This window comes from Thunnus thynnus, chromosome 1 (assembly GCF_963924715.1).
Source record: "Thunnus thynnus chromosome 1, fThuThy2.1, whole genome shotgun sequence".
In the NCBI taxonomy this organism is placed as follows: Eukaryota; Metazoa; Chordata; class Actinopteri; order Scombriformes; family Scombridae; genus Thunnus; species Thunnus thynnus.
In genome coordinates this window covers 24,254,083-24,268,730 of record NC_089517.1, presented here as the reverse complement: position 1 = coordinate 24,268,730, position 14,648 = coordinate 24,254,083, and the positions used below count along the sequence as shown (strand labels likewise).

At 41.3% G+C, this 14,648-nt stretch overlaps 1 protein-coding gene across 4 annotated transcripts in view; it reads right to left on the bottom strand.

Annotated features, from left to right (window-relative positions):
- The window catches only part of galnt2 (UDP-N-acetyl-alpha-D-galactosamine:polypeptide N-acetylgalactosaminyltransferase 2), a 59,888-nt gene extending 45,240 nt beyond the window's left edge, over positions 1-14,648 (bottom strand). The window contains exon 1 of one of the 4 annotated variants that reach the window (XM_067592165.1): positions 14,193-14,648. In XM_067592165.1, the coding sequence (XP_067448266.1) occupies positions 14,193-14,288 (96 nt within the window). In that variant the 5' untranslated portion in view covers positions 14,289-14,648. The remainder of the gene's footprint in view (positions 1-14,192) is intronic. The other 3 variants (XM_067592175.1, XM_067592183.1, XM_067592193.1) reach the window with 3 other exon arrangements.

The window sequence follows — 14,648 nt, the reverse complement described above, 5'->3', positions numbered from 1 at the left end:
ACACGCAAGCAACAAACATCTACTATTCATTTGTCAAATTATCAGAGAAAATAAACTGTCCATTCTGTGGTATTTTGTTCAGTTTGGTGATGTGATTTGAATCTGTTGCTTTTATTTCAACTTGTTAGTGATTGTGATACTGGACTGACAGTTGCAATACTTCCTTTTTATTCAGTTCTGATATTGAGAAATGCATCATGTGTAACATTTGACCTTTATTTCCATAGATCAGTCCAGCAGAGTTTGTATTATTTTATTTTACTCAACCACATTTGAGTTTTTCTCACACTTCTGCTTTGTATTTTCATGATCATCCTGCTGAGAAACTAGCTGAACTCTCTCCAACAGTACAGCTGTGCTGCATTATCTGAAATCGTCCCACAGCATACACAGGTTCACTTGAGGCTGAACTAATTAAAGTGTTGACATGGTTTTTGCTAACAACCCTTAAGACACCGTCACCTGCAACTGGTCACGAGTGTTATTCCTATGTGTCCTTTGGGCTGCATTTCTGTGGTTTATTTCTTGTTTCTGTCCTATGCTCATTTGTTGAATCGATGCAGGCTGATTAAAGCTGGGAGAGGATTAAGACAGTATGGCCCTGCAGGAATAATCTGCTCTTGTCTTGTAGTTCAGCTACACATTTTAAACTTCTCCCATCAGTATAAGTAGATCAATTTATCAAATTAGAATCTAGTGTCAAATCCCGCATCAAATCTTATTATGTTTACCTTTCAATAATTTCACCAGCTTAGCTGTGTGGTCATTAAAGTAAACTGAAGTAAACTGAATTTGAAAGTAAAAAGGCTAAAATAACTACAACTTAAATATGTCTAATCAACTTTTGTTGGTAGAAAAATGACAGTTTTTATTCAGTTCACACCTATAATCTATTGTACTTCAAGAGCTTCGTACTCCAAATATTGAAGGTTCTGTTTCAGAGCTTCAAATAATCAAAGTTGAACTTGGCAATTCTTAAATTAAATCGACGTGAGGTGATCACAAAGTTGGTTCCTGATCAGCTACAGTACACCACTCACACAGTCGGCCGTACAGTGATGTCTCTTCACTAACACTAACATTTCTTCACAAACAATCTTTGGCTGTGAACCAGCTGCAGAGAGCACACTAACGAGAGCCAGACTTTTTACTTTAGTCGTTACGGAATTAACGTTAATTAGCTAAAGCTGATCTAATCTGCCGCCGCTGTCGGTTATATCAACCTGTGACAGCAGCGTCCTGCTAAAAGAAAATGAGAAGCTTGCTACCCTCTGTTGCTCTTTGCTCATAAAGAAAGAGTGAGAAAAGAGATTTGTTATCTTCAGAGCTTGAAGAATCTGGATATTTTGTTGACTGGTAAACAGATCCAAAGCTATCAGAACCTGTACCTACATCAACAAAAACACCAAGACACAGTGACTATACAGACCTTTACTTTCAACACCACATTCAACAGCAGTGCAATATCTATACAAGTTTGATTTTAATTTCTAGTAAACTGTGAGAAGTCAGTAATAGCTCAGTAATCAGAAATAGCAACAGCACAGACATCAGTCCAACCAGAACACAAATCCTCTGGTGCCACAATTTATCTCAGTCCTGGCAATGTCGTTCTGTAAATCTAATTTCATTTAGCTGTGTTCATACATTGTAATCAGTCAGCTGACATGAGCCATGCACACACACAGCCATCTCTGCTGGCTGTTTATGGCTCTGGATCCTCGTGCTGCTGTAGTTACAACCTGTTGGGTCAATCATTTACAGGCAGGAACAGTGAAGTTTCAAAATTTACAAACCCTTGTGACACGCTCTGCCACCGCCAGTTGTGTCAGGAACAAAGACAGCTGACAGACAGCAGATTGTACTGTAATAATGAAAAAGTCCATAAAAAAAACAGTCTGTAAGTGTCCCGTACTGTACACCATCCAAACATAAGTACTCCACCTCCTTCCTGAAGTTTGGGCCCGGCCAGCTGTACCTGCGTCAAACTGCAAATTAGCAGCAGACTTGGCCTCATCTGTAACATGACGTTAGACTCCAGAGCATAATAACAAGCAGAAGAGAGGGTGCGAAACAACCCATTTCAAACCAACCCGAGCTAAGGTGTTAGACGGTTTTAGCTATTCTTAGCTCGTCTTAATGGGGTCTGACACAATCACATCTGCTCCACCCCCACTGAGCTGGAAGCACAGATAAATCAAACCAACCTTTTAAGGCAGAAACACACGCAGAGACACAGAAAAAAAAGGCTGCTGGCCCGAGAGCTCATGATATTCTGCTACTCTCTTTACACAAGTGGTTTCTAAAACTGTGGGTTAGGGCCCAAAGTGGGACACGGGATTGCTTCTAGTGGGTCTACACGTGACAAGAATATTTTGTTTTCATAATTGGCTCCCAGGGTGATTTTTTTTTTTACTTCAAAAAGAACAAAAAACTAAATCAAAATTTAAAAAAAAAAAAATGGTGTGGGCGAGCAGATGTGCACGAGAACAGAGAAAAATTCACAAAGAAAACAAATAACCAGGAGAGAAAAAGGAAAATGAAGTGGACGGAGAAAGATGGTGGGAGACACAAAGAGAAGTAAGTGTTTTACCATATGGCCTGTTGAAGAGGAACCCAAGAGTTGAACATCATCACACACTCTTGAAATATGGCCGGAGTCAGGGGAACAAGCATCACTACACACACTCACAGACAGACACGGACAGTGACATTCAGACCCATCTATGTGAGCACGTGTATACACAGTAATAAATGGATGTTTCCTGGATACGAGGAAGCACTCTGACTATAAAAAGTGCAAAAATCTATATACAATCATCAATAATTGTGGTGAGATCATATCTGGACAATCACTGTTCGTCCCTTAGTTACTGTTGCTACATCCGTCAAGCTTTCAAGCTCTCATATGGCACATATGTAGATTCACTACTCTTAATTTTTCTTGTAATTTTTCAGAAGAGTGGGTCCTTGATTTCAGACTGAGGTAGACGAAGCGGACTTCTCATTTGTAGTCTGCAACTGTTTATTTTTACTGGCTGAAAAGACAACTTGCTCACAGATTTTATCAGCTACTACCTTCCTAATTAAGCTGACGTTAGCTCCATGAGCTGACAGAAAGCAGCGTCTCCGGCCAACTTTTTAAATATTTCCAGTTCATTTTAAAGTGAGAAGCCTGTAAAGGAGTCTTAAATATGCTAAAAGACTTAGGATGGATTTAAAGCGGCGAATCCTATTTTCAAACAGCATTTTTTCACTTTTAATGCTACAAGAGGAAAGATTAGGAGAATGTGTTTGACGAACATAACACTATCTCAAATAAAGAGTTTAACGGTTGTTTCCAAAAGCCCGAGATGACGTCCTCAAATGTCTTCTTTTGTCTCGACCAACAGTCCACTACCCAAACATATTCAGTTTACCGTCATAGAAGAAACCAGCTCACGTTTAATAATTGAGAATCAAAGAAGACTTTTTTTTTCCTTTAAAAAAAATGACTGAAAACGAATAATCAATTGTCAAAATAGTAATAGGTGATTCATTTAATAGTTGGAAACCAATCAACTAATCGCTGCAGCTGTAGTTCATTCATACATTTACATTTATACACTTCAGCCTGTTTTCTTTAGGAATACAGCAAAGAATTCTTCCTAACATTAGCTTCCGCTTTTTATTCCACCCAGCTACAAACTGTTTGCTGGCAGCGCTGGTATTCTTGACTGGAACTGATGGGTACGGCAGCTTATTTGGGGTAACAAAGAATTTCCTACCATAAATCACCGTACATGAACTCATACAATTACAACTGGCACAGGATGTTCAGTCCTGAAGCAGCACAACTAGTCTGGTGTTGAGGAGATGCTGTTACACATAAAGAGTCTTGGACTGAGTTTACGTTAAAAATGGAAGGTTTATGTTGAAACAAGCGTACTTTACAATCACACTAAATGTATGTCTCTGTTTAAGACAACCGCTGTGCGAGGTTTCCATCACCAGAGCATTATGGCGTAGCAGTCTGTTTTTAAACACTACTTTTGCTGCTTCAGGAGTCTTCTTTTTTTTTTAATTTTTTGTAAGTGATGCAAATTTCAGGCTTTTTCCAGCAGATTTTCACCCACTTGGACAGATGGCTCTTATTCATGCTGCATTCAAGCTACCTTTTTTCAGCTTTTTTTTTTTTTTCCAGCCATCCCAGTCAGACAGAGCAACTTAACTGGAGGGGATGAATGGAAAAAAAAAAAACCTGTCTGTCTCCTCCGCCTTGCCGGATTGTGTAACAACTTTTATAAACACATGACAGTCTCAGGCACAAACAACAAATGCTCACACAGACACAGAGTCCAGCATCTGATGACGTGTCTGTCAGAGGAGAGAGAGAGAGACAAGCCCACAGGAAAAGGCAGCAAAATGGGAAAACATGTGGTTGGAGACAGACTCACACCAACTCTAATTGCTCATTTCATCCATGTCAATCCAGGATTTTCAATCCAAAGCTCTAACAGGCTGTAAATACACAAACACAGTGGAGTCTGTGGATAAAATGGTCAGTTTAGTTTCCAGTGATGAGTTTGACTTTCAACATTCAGTCATCAAATGATTCAAACCCCTAACAGCCAGTCTGTCTGTCAGTCATTCACTATGAATCTTCTTTATTTTAAACTACAAGGAGCTGGTAGAGTTGAGTCAGCACCTCTGCTTCCTGGAATCCATTTCAACATAACTGTAAAAAGACAGTTTACAAGCTTTTTCTTTGCTAGTATTGACCAACATTACTGTGGAATTTGGACCTTTTTTATTGGCGTTTGTGTGTGAATGTTACAGTGTGTGTTCACATGTACACTCATCCTTTCGTTCCTGCGCAGTGGCGTGTGTGTGGTTATGAGGGTGAAGAGGTCACCAGTAGTAACAGGCAGGAACAGAGTAGGTCCGTGTTTATAGATGTTGGTTTCGATTCAATGAGTTCAATTCGATTAGATGATGAAAATAAATCAGGTATCAAAAAAATAATTTTCCTGATTAACCGTTTAAGTCATTTTTCAAGCAAATACAGCAAACATTACCTAGTTCAAGCTTCCTGGTTGTGAAGATTTGCTGCTTTTCTTTATCATAAGTGATAGTAACAAACAATTTTTTTAGGTTTTGGACTGTTGATTGCACAAAACAACACATTTGAAGGTGTCATATTGGACTTAAGGAAATTGTAGTGGACATTTTCCACTATTTTTTGCCATTTTAAAAGACCAAATGATTACCAGATTCATCAAGAAAACACTTAGCGGATTAATTGACAATCAAAATATAATGCAATAATCACCCTGATGAAGACTTAGAGTCGATACGCATTGGTCTGTTTGATTGCCTGTTCTCAAAGAATAGATGTATTATTTCACTTGAAGATGGAGTGCCTTTTGTTTTTTTTCTCCATGGCTGTCTGCGCCACTTAAGGACTAATACTCAGCAAGACTTCCTGGATTCTGCTTTTTTATAATGCAATAATCATTTTACTGAAAATGTGTTGCAACATACATTTTCCTCAACCTGATTTCTCCACTTTAACTGTAGTTACTTGTTTCCTACATTTCCCAGAGTTCCTTTAGGCAACCCCCAGAGAACTGAGCATCTGACAGCAGCAGCAGTGATAGTGACAGTTGCTCCTGGTTGAGAAAAACTGAGTTGATTTTACACACATAACACAACCTGTCTTATGACTGCATTGCATTCTGGTCTATTGAGGCTGCTGTCAGTCATATATCTGCTTCTTCTTCTTCTTATTCTTGAGAAATTGTTGACATAACTAGTGCAAACATGGCAAGAAAGAAGGCCTTGCTTATTTACTCTGACACACAAACAAACAAAACAAAATAGGCCAAGAAGTCATGTCAAGTTTGTAGCACTTAAACAGAGATACCAATCACTTGCTCGGACAGTCAGAGGAGAAGATTCAAAGTAAAAATACCTGGAGCGAACAGAACTATGAGTGTTTTTGGTGGATTGTTCCTCACAGAATGACACTTTTACTGAGCAAAGCAGAAACAAATGCCAGTTCATTATTGAATGGCCGTGATGTGATACAGGGTGAGAAATTAACACCTCCAACCAAACCAGTGTTGAAAAATCTATCTGCCCACCACTTTGGCAGAAGTCCAGACATTATCTGGACACTTCGTCTATTGGAAAAACCAGTTTGGAGTTTCAACGCAGGAGCGACTCTGCTACATACAAGACTTCTTATGGATCACTCTGGCTGTAGTTCATCCTTTCTCTTCTTTGTAAAACTATGAATAAAGAAGAAACTACAATCATGTTGCCACAGAATAATACTTTTAAATGATATCTAAATAAATAATATCTGAAATAAATATGTTCTTTCTATTTCAACCCAAGAAGAATGCAAGAAGACGCTCTGCGCCACAGTCATCCTGACGGGGAGCTTGAGGCAGATGCACAATGTCAGCATCAGGATTTTGTGACCCAAATGTGACAGATCCACACACATCTACTGTGGAGGTTTCAGGATGAGGAGGAGGTGGGTGGCAAAGGATGCCGGTTTATATTTGCCTCGTAAGTCGGCGGTAACAAACAGCCGAGAGCGGGGCAGACAGAGACTCTGTATCTTTCAAAAGACATATGCCGATACAGGCTGTTTGTCTTTTATTTGCTCGCCTTATAAATATGTCCAACAGAAGGCCATTTCAACTGCAGATCACAGGACACAAATCTGTGGTATCTGAACTCTTGACAAGCCATTATATGTCACAAAAGGTTGAGCTCAACTTCTCTGAGTCATCTGGTATAATGTCAGTGCAACAATTTGTCCTTCAGCTCGTTGAATATAAAAACGATATTCAAATAGTGAATCCTGATAGAGACACCCGAGTTGAGTTTCAAGTGCAGCTACATTTAAAGAGAAACAGCAAAAAAGCTTGTATTTGCAGAGATCCGCATTCATTTTCAAGTGATCTGCTCCCAACAATTTAACACTTTTTTTTTTTACATTCCAGTCAGGCAAAAGACAGAGTACATTATTTCAATTAAAGCATTATCACAGTCCAGTAGCAGTGACTGTGGAAGCGCACCATCTAATTTACATGGGTGGTTGCTGTAATTATACTTGTCATTTATTTAGTGATTTGAATGTCCTTGCCACAAATAGGGCACAGGCAAAACATCATGGCTACCTGCGCTCCCTATCAGGCCTATTTGAATAGTTCACCCTGATAACAGGAACACAGATTGCTGCTGACCTGACCATTTGTTTTTATGGCGAGAGTTCCGACGACGTCAACTTCATTTCTGTGACGCGGCTACGTTAGTTTTCTTCTCAGTGACAAATTGAAACAAAAAGAAAGTTGCTCTGTTTTGTCTTGATGTTTTAAATAAAAAAGAGAGAGCTCTCCTCCCATCATCATAAACAACGGATATCCTCTTTCCTTTAAACTTTTCCATGAATGCACGTCATCTGTCAGGGAAGAAGAAGCTTCACACCCTCGGATGCAACGTGCTGTTGTGTTTAACCACAAGAAACCTGCCACTGACCAGGAAGGGTGGATACAAGACACAGAAAGACAGATTACATATGAAACTAAAATTGAAGGCAGTAAATAAACGGTTCTCATGCCACAGAACAGAACGTAGAGCAGAAGAATGACAGCTGGTTATCAGCAGAAATAAACCTTCACGGTGCTATTAACTAAACTATGTGTCTTCTTGGCAGTCTGTATCTCCTTGTATCTACACAGCTGTCTGTCTGTTCACTGCAGCCAGTCAGTCATCGCGTTTCAGGTCTGGCAGATCAGGACTAACTCCTTCTGACTGGTGGAAACAAAAGCTGCCAAAACCCGACACAACCCACCATTCTCCGCATTTGGATCCAGCCAAACTCTTTTTTTTTTTTTTTTTTTTTCCTACCACCTTTTTCTCCCCATCGTCTCATCATTCTCCCTCCAGCTCCTCCTTCTTTAGGGGACTGAATCACAGTTACTGGTCTGGGAAAAAGTAAGTGGTATCTTTATTTGTGCCCTGACTCAGTCGAGCATCTGTCAGAAGAGATCATTCATTAAAAGAGAGGAACAGTCAATACTTTAAACTTTAAACTGTATTTCTGGAAAAAGTACCCAGGGATCCCTTGGCTTAATTTAAACCTTTTATCGATCCAGTCCTCGCTCTGTGGCACTGCATTTAGTTAGCTAGCAACAATGGGTCTGCTCACTGGCTGAAATTACATTGTATTCTGCCATTATAAACATATTGAACTGCTGGGGCCTCAAGTGGTTTCAGATCCTGATTTCTTTTAGCTCGATGACTGTAGTTACACAACAGCAGGAACTCGGCCACGTGTATGAATCTGTCATATGTGCATAGCGTGTATTACTGTATGAAATGCACGAGTGAATGTCTATCAGTGATGTCATGGTGGACAAGGATGTTGTGTCTTCGTGCAGCAGACAGTGCGGGCTCCTGTGCTGAGCAGCAGAGATGAGCATCCACCTTGTTCCGCACGCTAAGTAACACCAAAGACTAAACACAAAGTCTAATCTATTTTATAATGCAACACCGTCACTGAGAGTGTGATCTGCAACTGCTCTACTTTTCTAAAAAAAAAAATTCCGCTTTTTAAAAAAAAACAAAAAAAAAAACGCTCAGAGCCAGCGAAGTCACGCTGCATGCGATGAGAGGCAGATGTATTGATAAAACGGGAGTCTGAGACATGCGCAGACAGGCAGAAACTAAACGCCTAGAGCTGCAGATAACAAGAGACTAACTTTTTCACTCACGAGTTCTGGACCAGCCAGCGTTACAAACTCAGAATCCCTACTGAGCCGATTCATGTGTGCTCTCTCTCTCTCTCTTTCCTCAGTCTGCTGGAAAAAAGAAAAAAGCACTGAACTCCTGCAGGAGCCTCAATCCTCTGCCACCAACCAGAAACTAATCCAAACCTCTGGCTGCTCACAACACTCAGAAATTCGTGCAATTCACTGTTCTGATCCACCTTTGGCTGAGAGCTCCATATCAAACAGTGGACTGTGTGCAAGCTCAGTCATTCCTCGCCCGGCATCTAATCTCTGTCAATGTGAACGTAATGATTCTTATGCTATTCTACATGTTTTAGAGAGACGTTTGACATTCGCTCATGCCACACACACACACCTCTCATCTCAAGAGGAAGAAAAACACTCTATTTACAGCTTTGATAAATCCAATTACCGCCTGTCTGCAGCTTTGCTCCAACATCTGATAAGTGTCTTAATAAAGTCTGTGTTTCTTCGTTTTTTCCTGTGCTTCGGTGCCACCCTGCACGACGCTGCCACTTAGCTTCCCTCCCACACCGCTGATTAGCAGGAAAGTAGACTCAACAGAGGGACGCTTCCTTCTCAAGTGCTGGAAGGAGAAAAAAAAAGCCTCTGAGGTCTGTCCAGCAAGGAAGACTTTAATGGGGCATCCTGGTGAGCGAGCAGGCTCATGTTTGCAACATTATACGTCCAGCGTAAAACAATGTACTCACAGAGACACGGGTTTATACTGAGTTCAGCTGCTGGGTGTCTCCCAAAGTTTCCTGTCATTCTACATGCAAACTGTGTGATGTGCATGACAGGAGGAACGAGGGGGAAACTACACTTGTGCTAAATCAAGTGCACGTAATATCATGATAGAAAAGAAGGAGATTTTCACAGTTATCATTATAGAAATACAGGAAGGCATTTCCAATTTCCTGCAGCAAAAACCATGGACTTTGATGCAAAGATTAAATCCTCCATATTACTATAATTTTTCATCTCATCTCCGTTAGTTTTAGAACCACCAAAACGAGGTTGCAGCCTGTTGATGGGTAGGTCAAGCTCACGTAGCGCTCAGCTCAAGTGTCAGCTCTTGTCCTCTCAGTTTACACTGTAAGTCAGTGTGATTCAGGACAGTGAACCTGAGAAATGCTCAGGAACACTTATCACTGTGTACACTGTTGATTAGAATAAAAGGAGAGACAAAGTTTCCCACTAACAGCTCTGAATCCACGATCAAAGATAGGAGGAACATTTTGTACAAAGGTGTGCTCCTGACCTTTGGAGACATTTGGTGACATACGCACTTTACTTTTTTTTGCCGTACCACAACAGCTTGGAAGAAATCTGTCAGAAATGGACACTGTAATAGCTCAGAGCAATGTCACAAGGCACTGATACAGACTTCAAATCGTTAATTGGCATAGAGACTCCAACAAGTGAGACATTCTTCCACATTCGGTACATTTAAACTGATAATAGTAGAAATGCTGTTTGGTAAGCACTTTGATCTTAAGTGCCACAGTATCATGGTTGTGTGTGACAGAGCCGGGGAAGCTAGTTGAACTAATTCCTCTGGCAGAGACACTGTTCTTCGGATTATTCAGAAGTGGGCATTTTGAATTAGCTGCTATGACAGTGTGAGTCCTGCTCAGGCTGGCAGGCAGCAGAGCTGCTGGACTGGAGACTCTGAATTCACCACAGTCCTTGTCGGCAGCAATGACACTACAAACGTGTCGCTTTGTGAGGTGTAATGTTGGATGGAGGCACTTCCTGTGAACAGTAAGAGGTGGCTGAGTCCTGGCTGTGGGAGCTACATATGAATATCCATTGTTTTTTGTTGGTTGATATGAGTCGTTTGGATTTTTATGTAGTTAAAAATGAAACCACTGCCCAGAAACACACTTCTTGTCTGATTTTCTTTGCACTGCTCAACACTGCACAGACTGTCGAAAGAATGAACGCACACACAAAGGTTTATAACACAATCAATTAATGACCTTTACCATTCGGCCATTGGCAAAAATGAGGCACAGATGATCTGTTGATGATGTTTTTAGGAGTTGATGGCAAGTATACTAGTGCAAAAATGATGAAGTTGATTAATCAACAGAAAATGAATCAGCAGCAATTTTAATCACTGATTAAACAAACAGTCTTTTGTTCAAGCTTCTCAAATGTGATAATTTGCTGCTTTTCTCTTTGGGTTTTGAAGTTTCAGTCAAACACATCTAGCAATTTGAAGACCTGAGCATTTTTTAAACTATTCTAAAGACATTTGATAAACAAACAAAATCATCATTAATTGTTAATGAAAATAATCCTTGATCGGTCACCAACACAACTAGCTACAAATTCAGAATTTTTAATTTCCTGCAGATTTAAAACGGGATCAGTCACCTGCAAGGGTTTAAAATCTTGGTTTTGAATCGGTTTCATGGGCCTGAGGTTCAGGAAATTTAGTCCATCTGTGTAAAGCCTTCGTATAAGCCTGGAGTACTATTGAAAAATTCACTAAATCACAGCTCCAAAGTTTATTTCATGTCAGCAGTAAGAAATTATTAAATACGTTAAAAGGCTTTCAACGAGAAGGAGGATGTAATGGAACAGTTACCTTGGTGGCACCACCCTTCTTTACACAGATTAAATCTCCCTCTGTGTAAAGACACCAGCCAGGTGCAGCCCATCATCCAGCCTCCTTATATTAATGCTGCCCGCAAAACCGGAGAGAGAAAGTTGCTTATCATGGAGTGTCACTTTGACCCCTTAACAACCACAAAACACACACACACACACACGCACACACACACACACACACACACACACACACACACAGAGAGCTATCAGCCTAATGGAAAAGTAAAAGGGCTGCTCTGGTTGACTGGAGCCAAGCAAACACCGAGAGACAGATAGGACAAGACAAGAGACAGGTGGAATACACACATGTCGTTCACACACATACACAACCAAATCTAGATGGGTAATACAGGCAGTGTACTGTGTACACAACCACCCACACAGAGCACCTCATACATAGACACAACAGGATATTAAACTATATTAGCACACACACACAGTGAGCACAACTGGCTGTTCTCCCACCACAAAAACTGAATTTGCTCTCTCTCTCACACATACACACACACACACACACACACACACACACACACACACAGAATATATATGTGTGTTATGGTAACATGTCTTCTTCTACATGTGAACACCTGGAGGATATTTTACTTCCATTTCACACATGACATACTGTTGCAAGTCTGGTATGTGATGGCTGGAGTCAACACCTCCACATACACTGAGTCAATCTCACCAGCTATTACCATGACTACTACATTTCACAATGGCTTTAATAGTGCATGACGATGAATGTGAATCCAGTGATTCAAGACCAACAAGTTTCAGGAGTTACAGTAAACCCGCTACATGACTTACTGGTAAAATAGGGTAATCATCATTCTGACTTACAGAATATGGTGGTTTATTAGGTAAACTGAACTAAAACTAAACCAGCCTAATACAGCAGCCCTGCAATAAATCCTAACTTCATGACTCTGATTTAAAGAGGTGTTGATTCAACTTTATTGTCAGTTTAGAGGCTGTGTGGTGCTGTTAGACTGTGTTGTGTTGTGTGACACCTACATGGTTATCTAATAGGGTTGCAACTAATGAGTGTTTTATTGATTACTTGATCGTAGAGCTGCGACGATTAGTTGACAGAAAATTAATCAACAATGATTTTGATCATCTGGATAATCATTTCAGCAATTCTTTTGAGCTAAAATGACAAAAATTCTCGTATTCCAACTTCCCAGATGTGAATACTCTCTGGTTTTTGTGCCCCTCTGTGATAATAAACAGAATATCTTTGGGTTTTGGACAGTTGGTTGGACAAAACCAGACATTTTGAAGAGTAACCACGAGCTCTAGGGACTTGGGATGAACATTTTTCAAAATTTGCTGACCACACGAATAACTAATCTGTCCGATAGTGACTGACTCAAATAGCTGAATCAGGCACCAGTGACAATGGGCCGATCTGGTATCGCATACCATTATTTTAATATACAACAATTCAGTTAATTTATATCTATGTATTTATTTGTTACATTTTGTTTTACAAAGTTAGGAAAGCAATGTTTAAGTCAAGCCTGATGTTGCCTTAAACATAAAACAATGATCCCAGTCTCTTCCACACAGTGAGGCATACAGCTTATTAATTTAACACTGGTATCGGATCGGTACTAGGTATTGGCTTATACCTAAAGCCCAGGTATTGGGACTGTAAAAGCTGGATCGGTGCATCCCTATAGATTAATCAATAATGACAGTGATAGTTAGTTGCAGCCCTATTCTATAAGGCATCAGGAAATAGTGAAAATATTCATTCCTAGAGTCCATGGTGGCGTCTTCACGTCCTGTTTTGTCCAACTGACATCTAAAAACCCAAATATGTCCAGTTTACTCTCTTTCTGACATTATTTGCTTGGGAAATGATTTAAATGAGGAGTCGATTATCAACATATTGAATTTGTGTTGATCAGCTAATGGATTCATTGTTCCAACTTTCTAATATTTTGTTCACACTTATTGGTGGGTTGGACAAAATATGGGAGACATAAAACTGAATCAACACCTCTCTTTAAACAGTTTAAAAAAGGGACATTAGATCGGGGTTTATAGCAGGGCTGCTGTATTGTATCAGTGCGCCTGACAAACTGAGTAACAGTGTAAAAATGTCTTTACACAGCAGACAGACAATCTGGACTTCACAGCAGTCACGTTTAACTGAATCTAGGCTGTTCCCACAGTAGAAAAAAAACGAACTAATGTTTAAAGCCATCACATCCTGACAGCATGCTGTATCAGTGCTGTAACCCTGCGTTAATCTGCACACTTCCTGATCTCTGCTCATTTCTCCAGCAGCAGCAGCAGCAGCAGTGCTGACGTGCTCTATAGGCTAACCCCCCCACCTCCCCCCCCGGCCCTGTGAGCCAGGCCAGCAGCCTCATATTAATAACAATCACAATGCATGCTTTCAACCTACATCCTGCTCTCATATTAACCCATTAAGGTGGTTAACACGCTGCCCGGAGTGGACGTGCTCCGCTCCCCCTGCCACGGGAAGGCAATCACCGGCACAGCGGGAGGTCCGTGCACACCGACCGGCCAGCCTCAGCTATCTACCCCGCTGCCCATGTCCACACTCATCTCTCCCAAATCGATGCCTGCCCACTGATACTAGCAGGCCTTTTATCACATTCCTCACAGCATCGGTGTAGCCGCAGTCGAGCCCCCGAGAAAAACAGCACAAAACATCTTCGCTTTGTCCTGGAAGAAAAAACCCCTTCACGGACACCGAGGCGGATCGTGTGGCCGCAAAAAGCAGTCGAGGAACGGAATTCCTACCTTTCGACTCAACGCTGTCCCCGAGTAGAAGTAGTAGGCTATTCCCAGCACCCACAGCACCGCAAAACATAACAATATCCTCGATTTCCTCCGCATGATTGTGTCGTTTTTGCCGTCCGCCTGCCCGTATGTGCGTCGTGGCTCCGGTGTGGCTGTAACTCAGCGGCTCGCCCCGGTCTGCTGTGTCCGTGCAAGGCGCTCCGCCGTGCGGCTTCGGCAGGCTTCGCCAGTCGGTAAGGGGGAGCGGAGGGAGCAGGAAGCAGCCAGCCAACATCAACGGGGTTAGAGGGCAAAGGCTAGCCGACTCTAATCCAATCAAACACCGGCTCAGGCAGCCCTGGAGGAGGGAGGGCCGGGGCTGGCAGAGAGGCGAGCCGTGCCGTGCTATAAGAGCAGAGGGGGTGGGGACGGTCCCTGTAGGAAAGGATTGTTGTAAAATGTCAGATATGTGGCTCT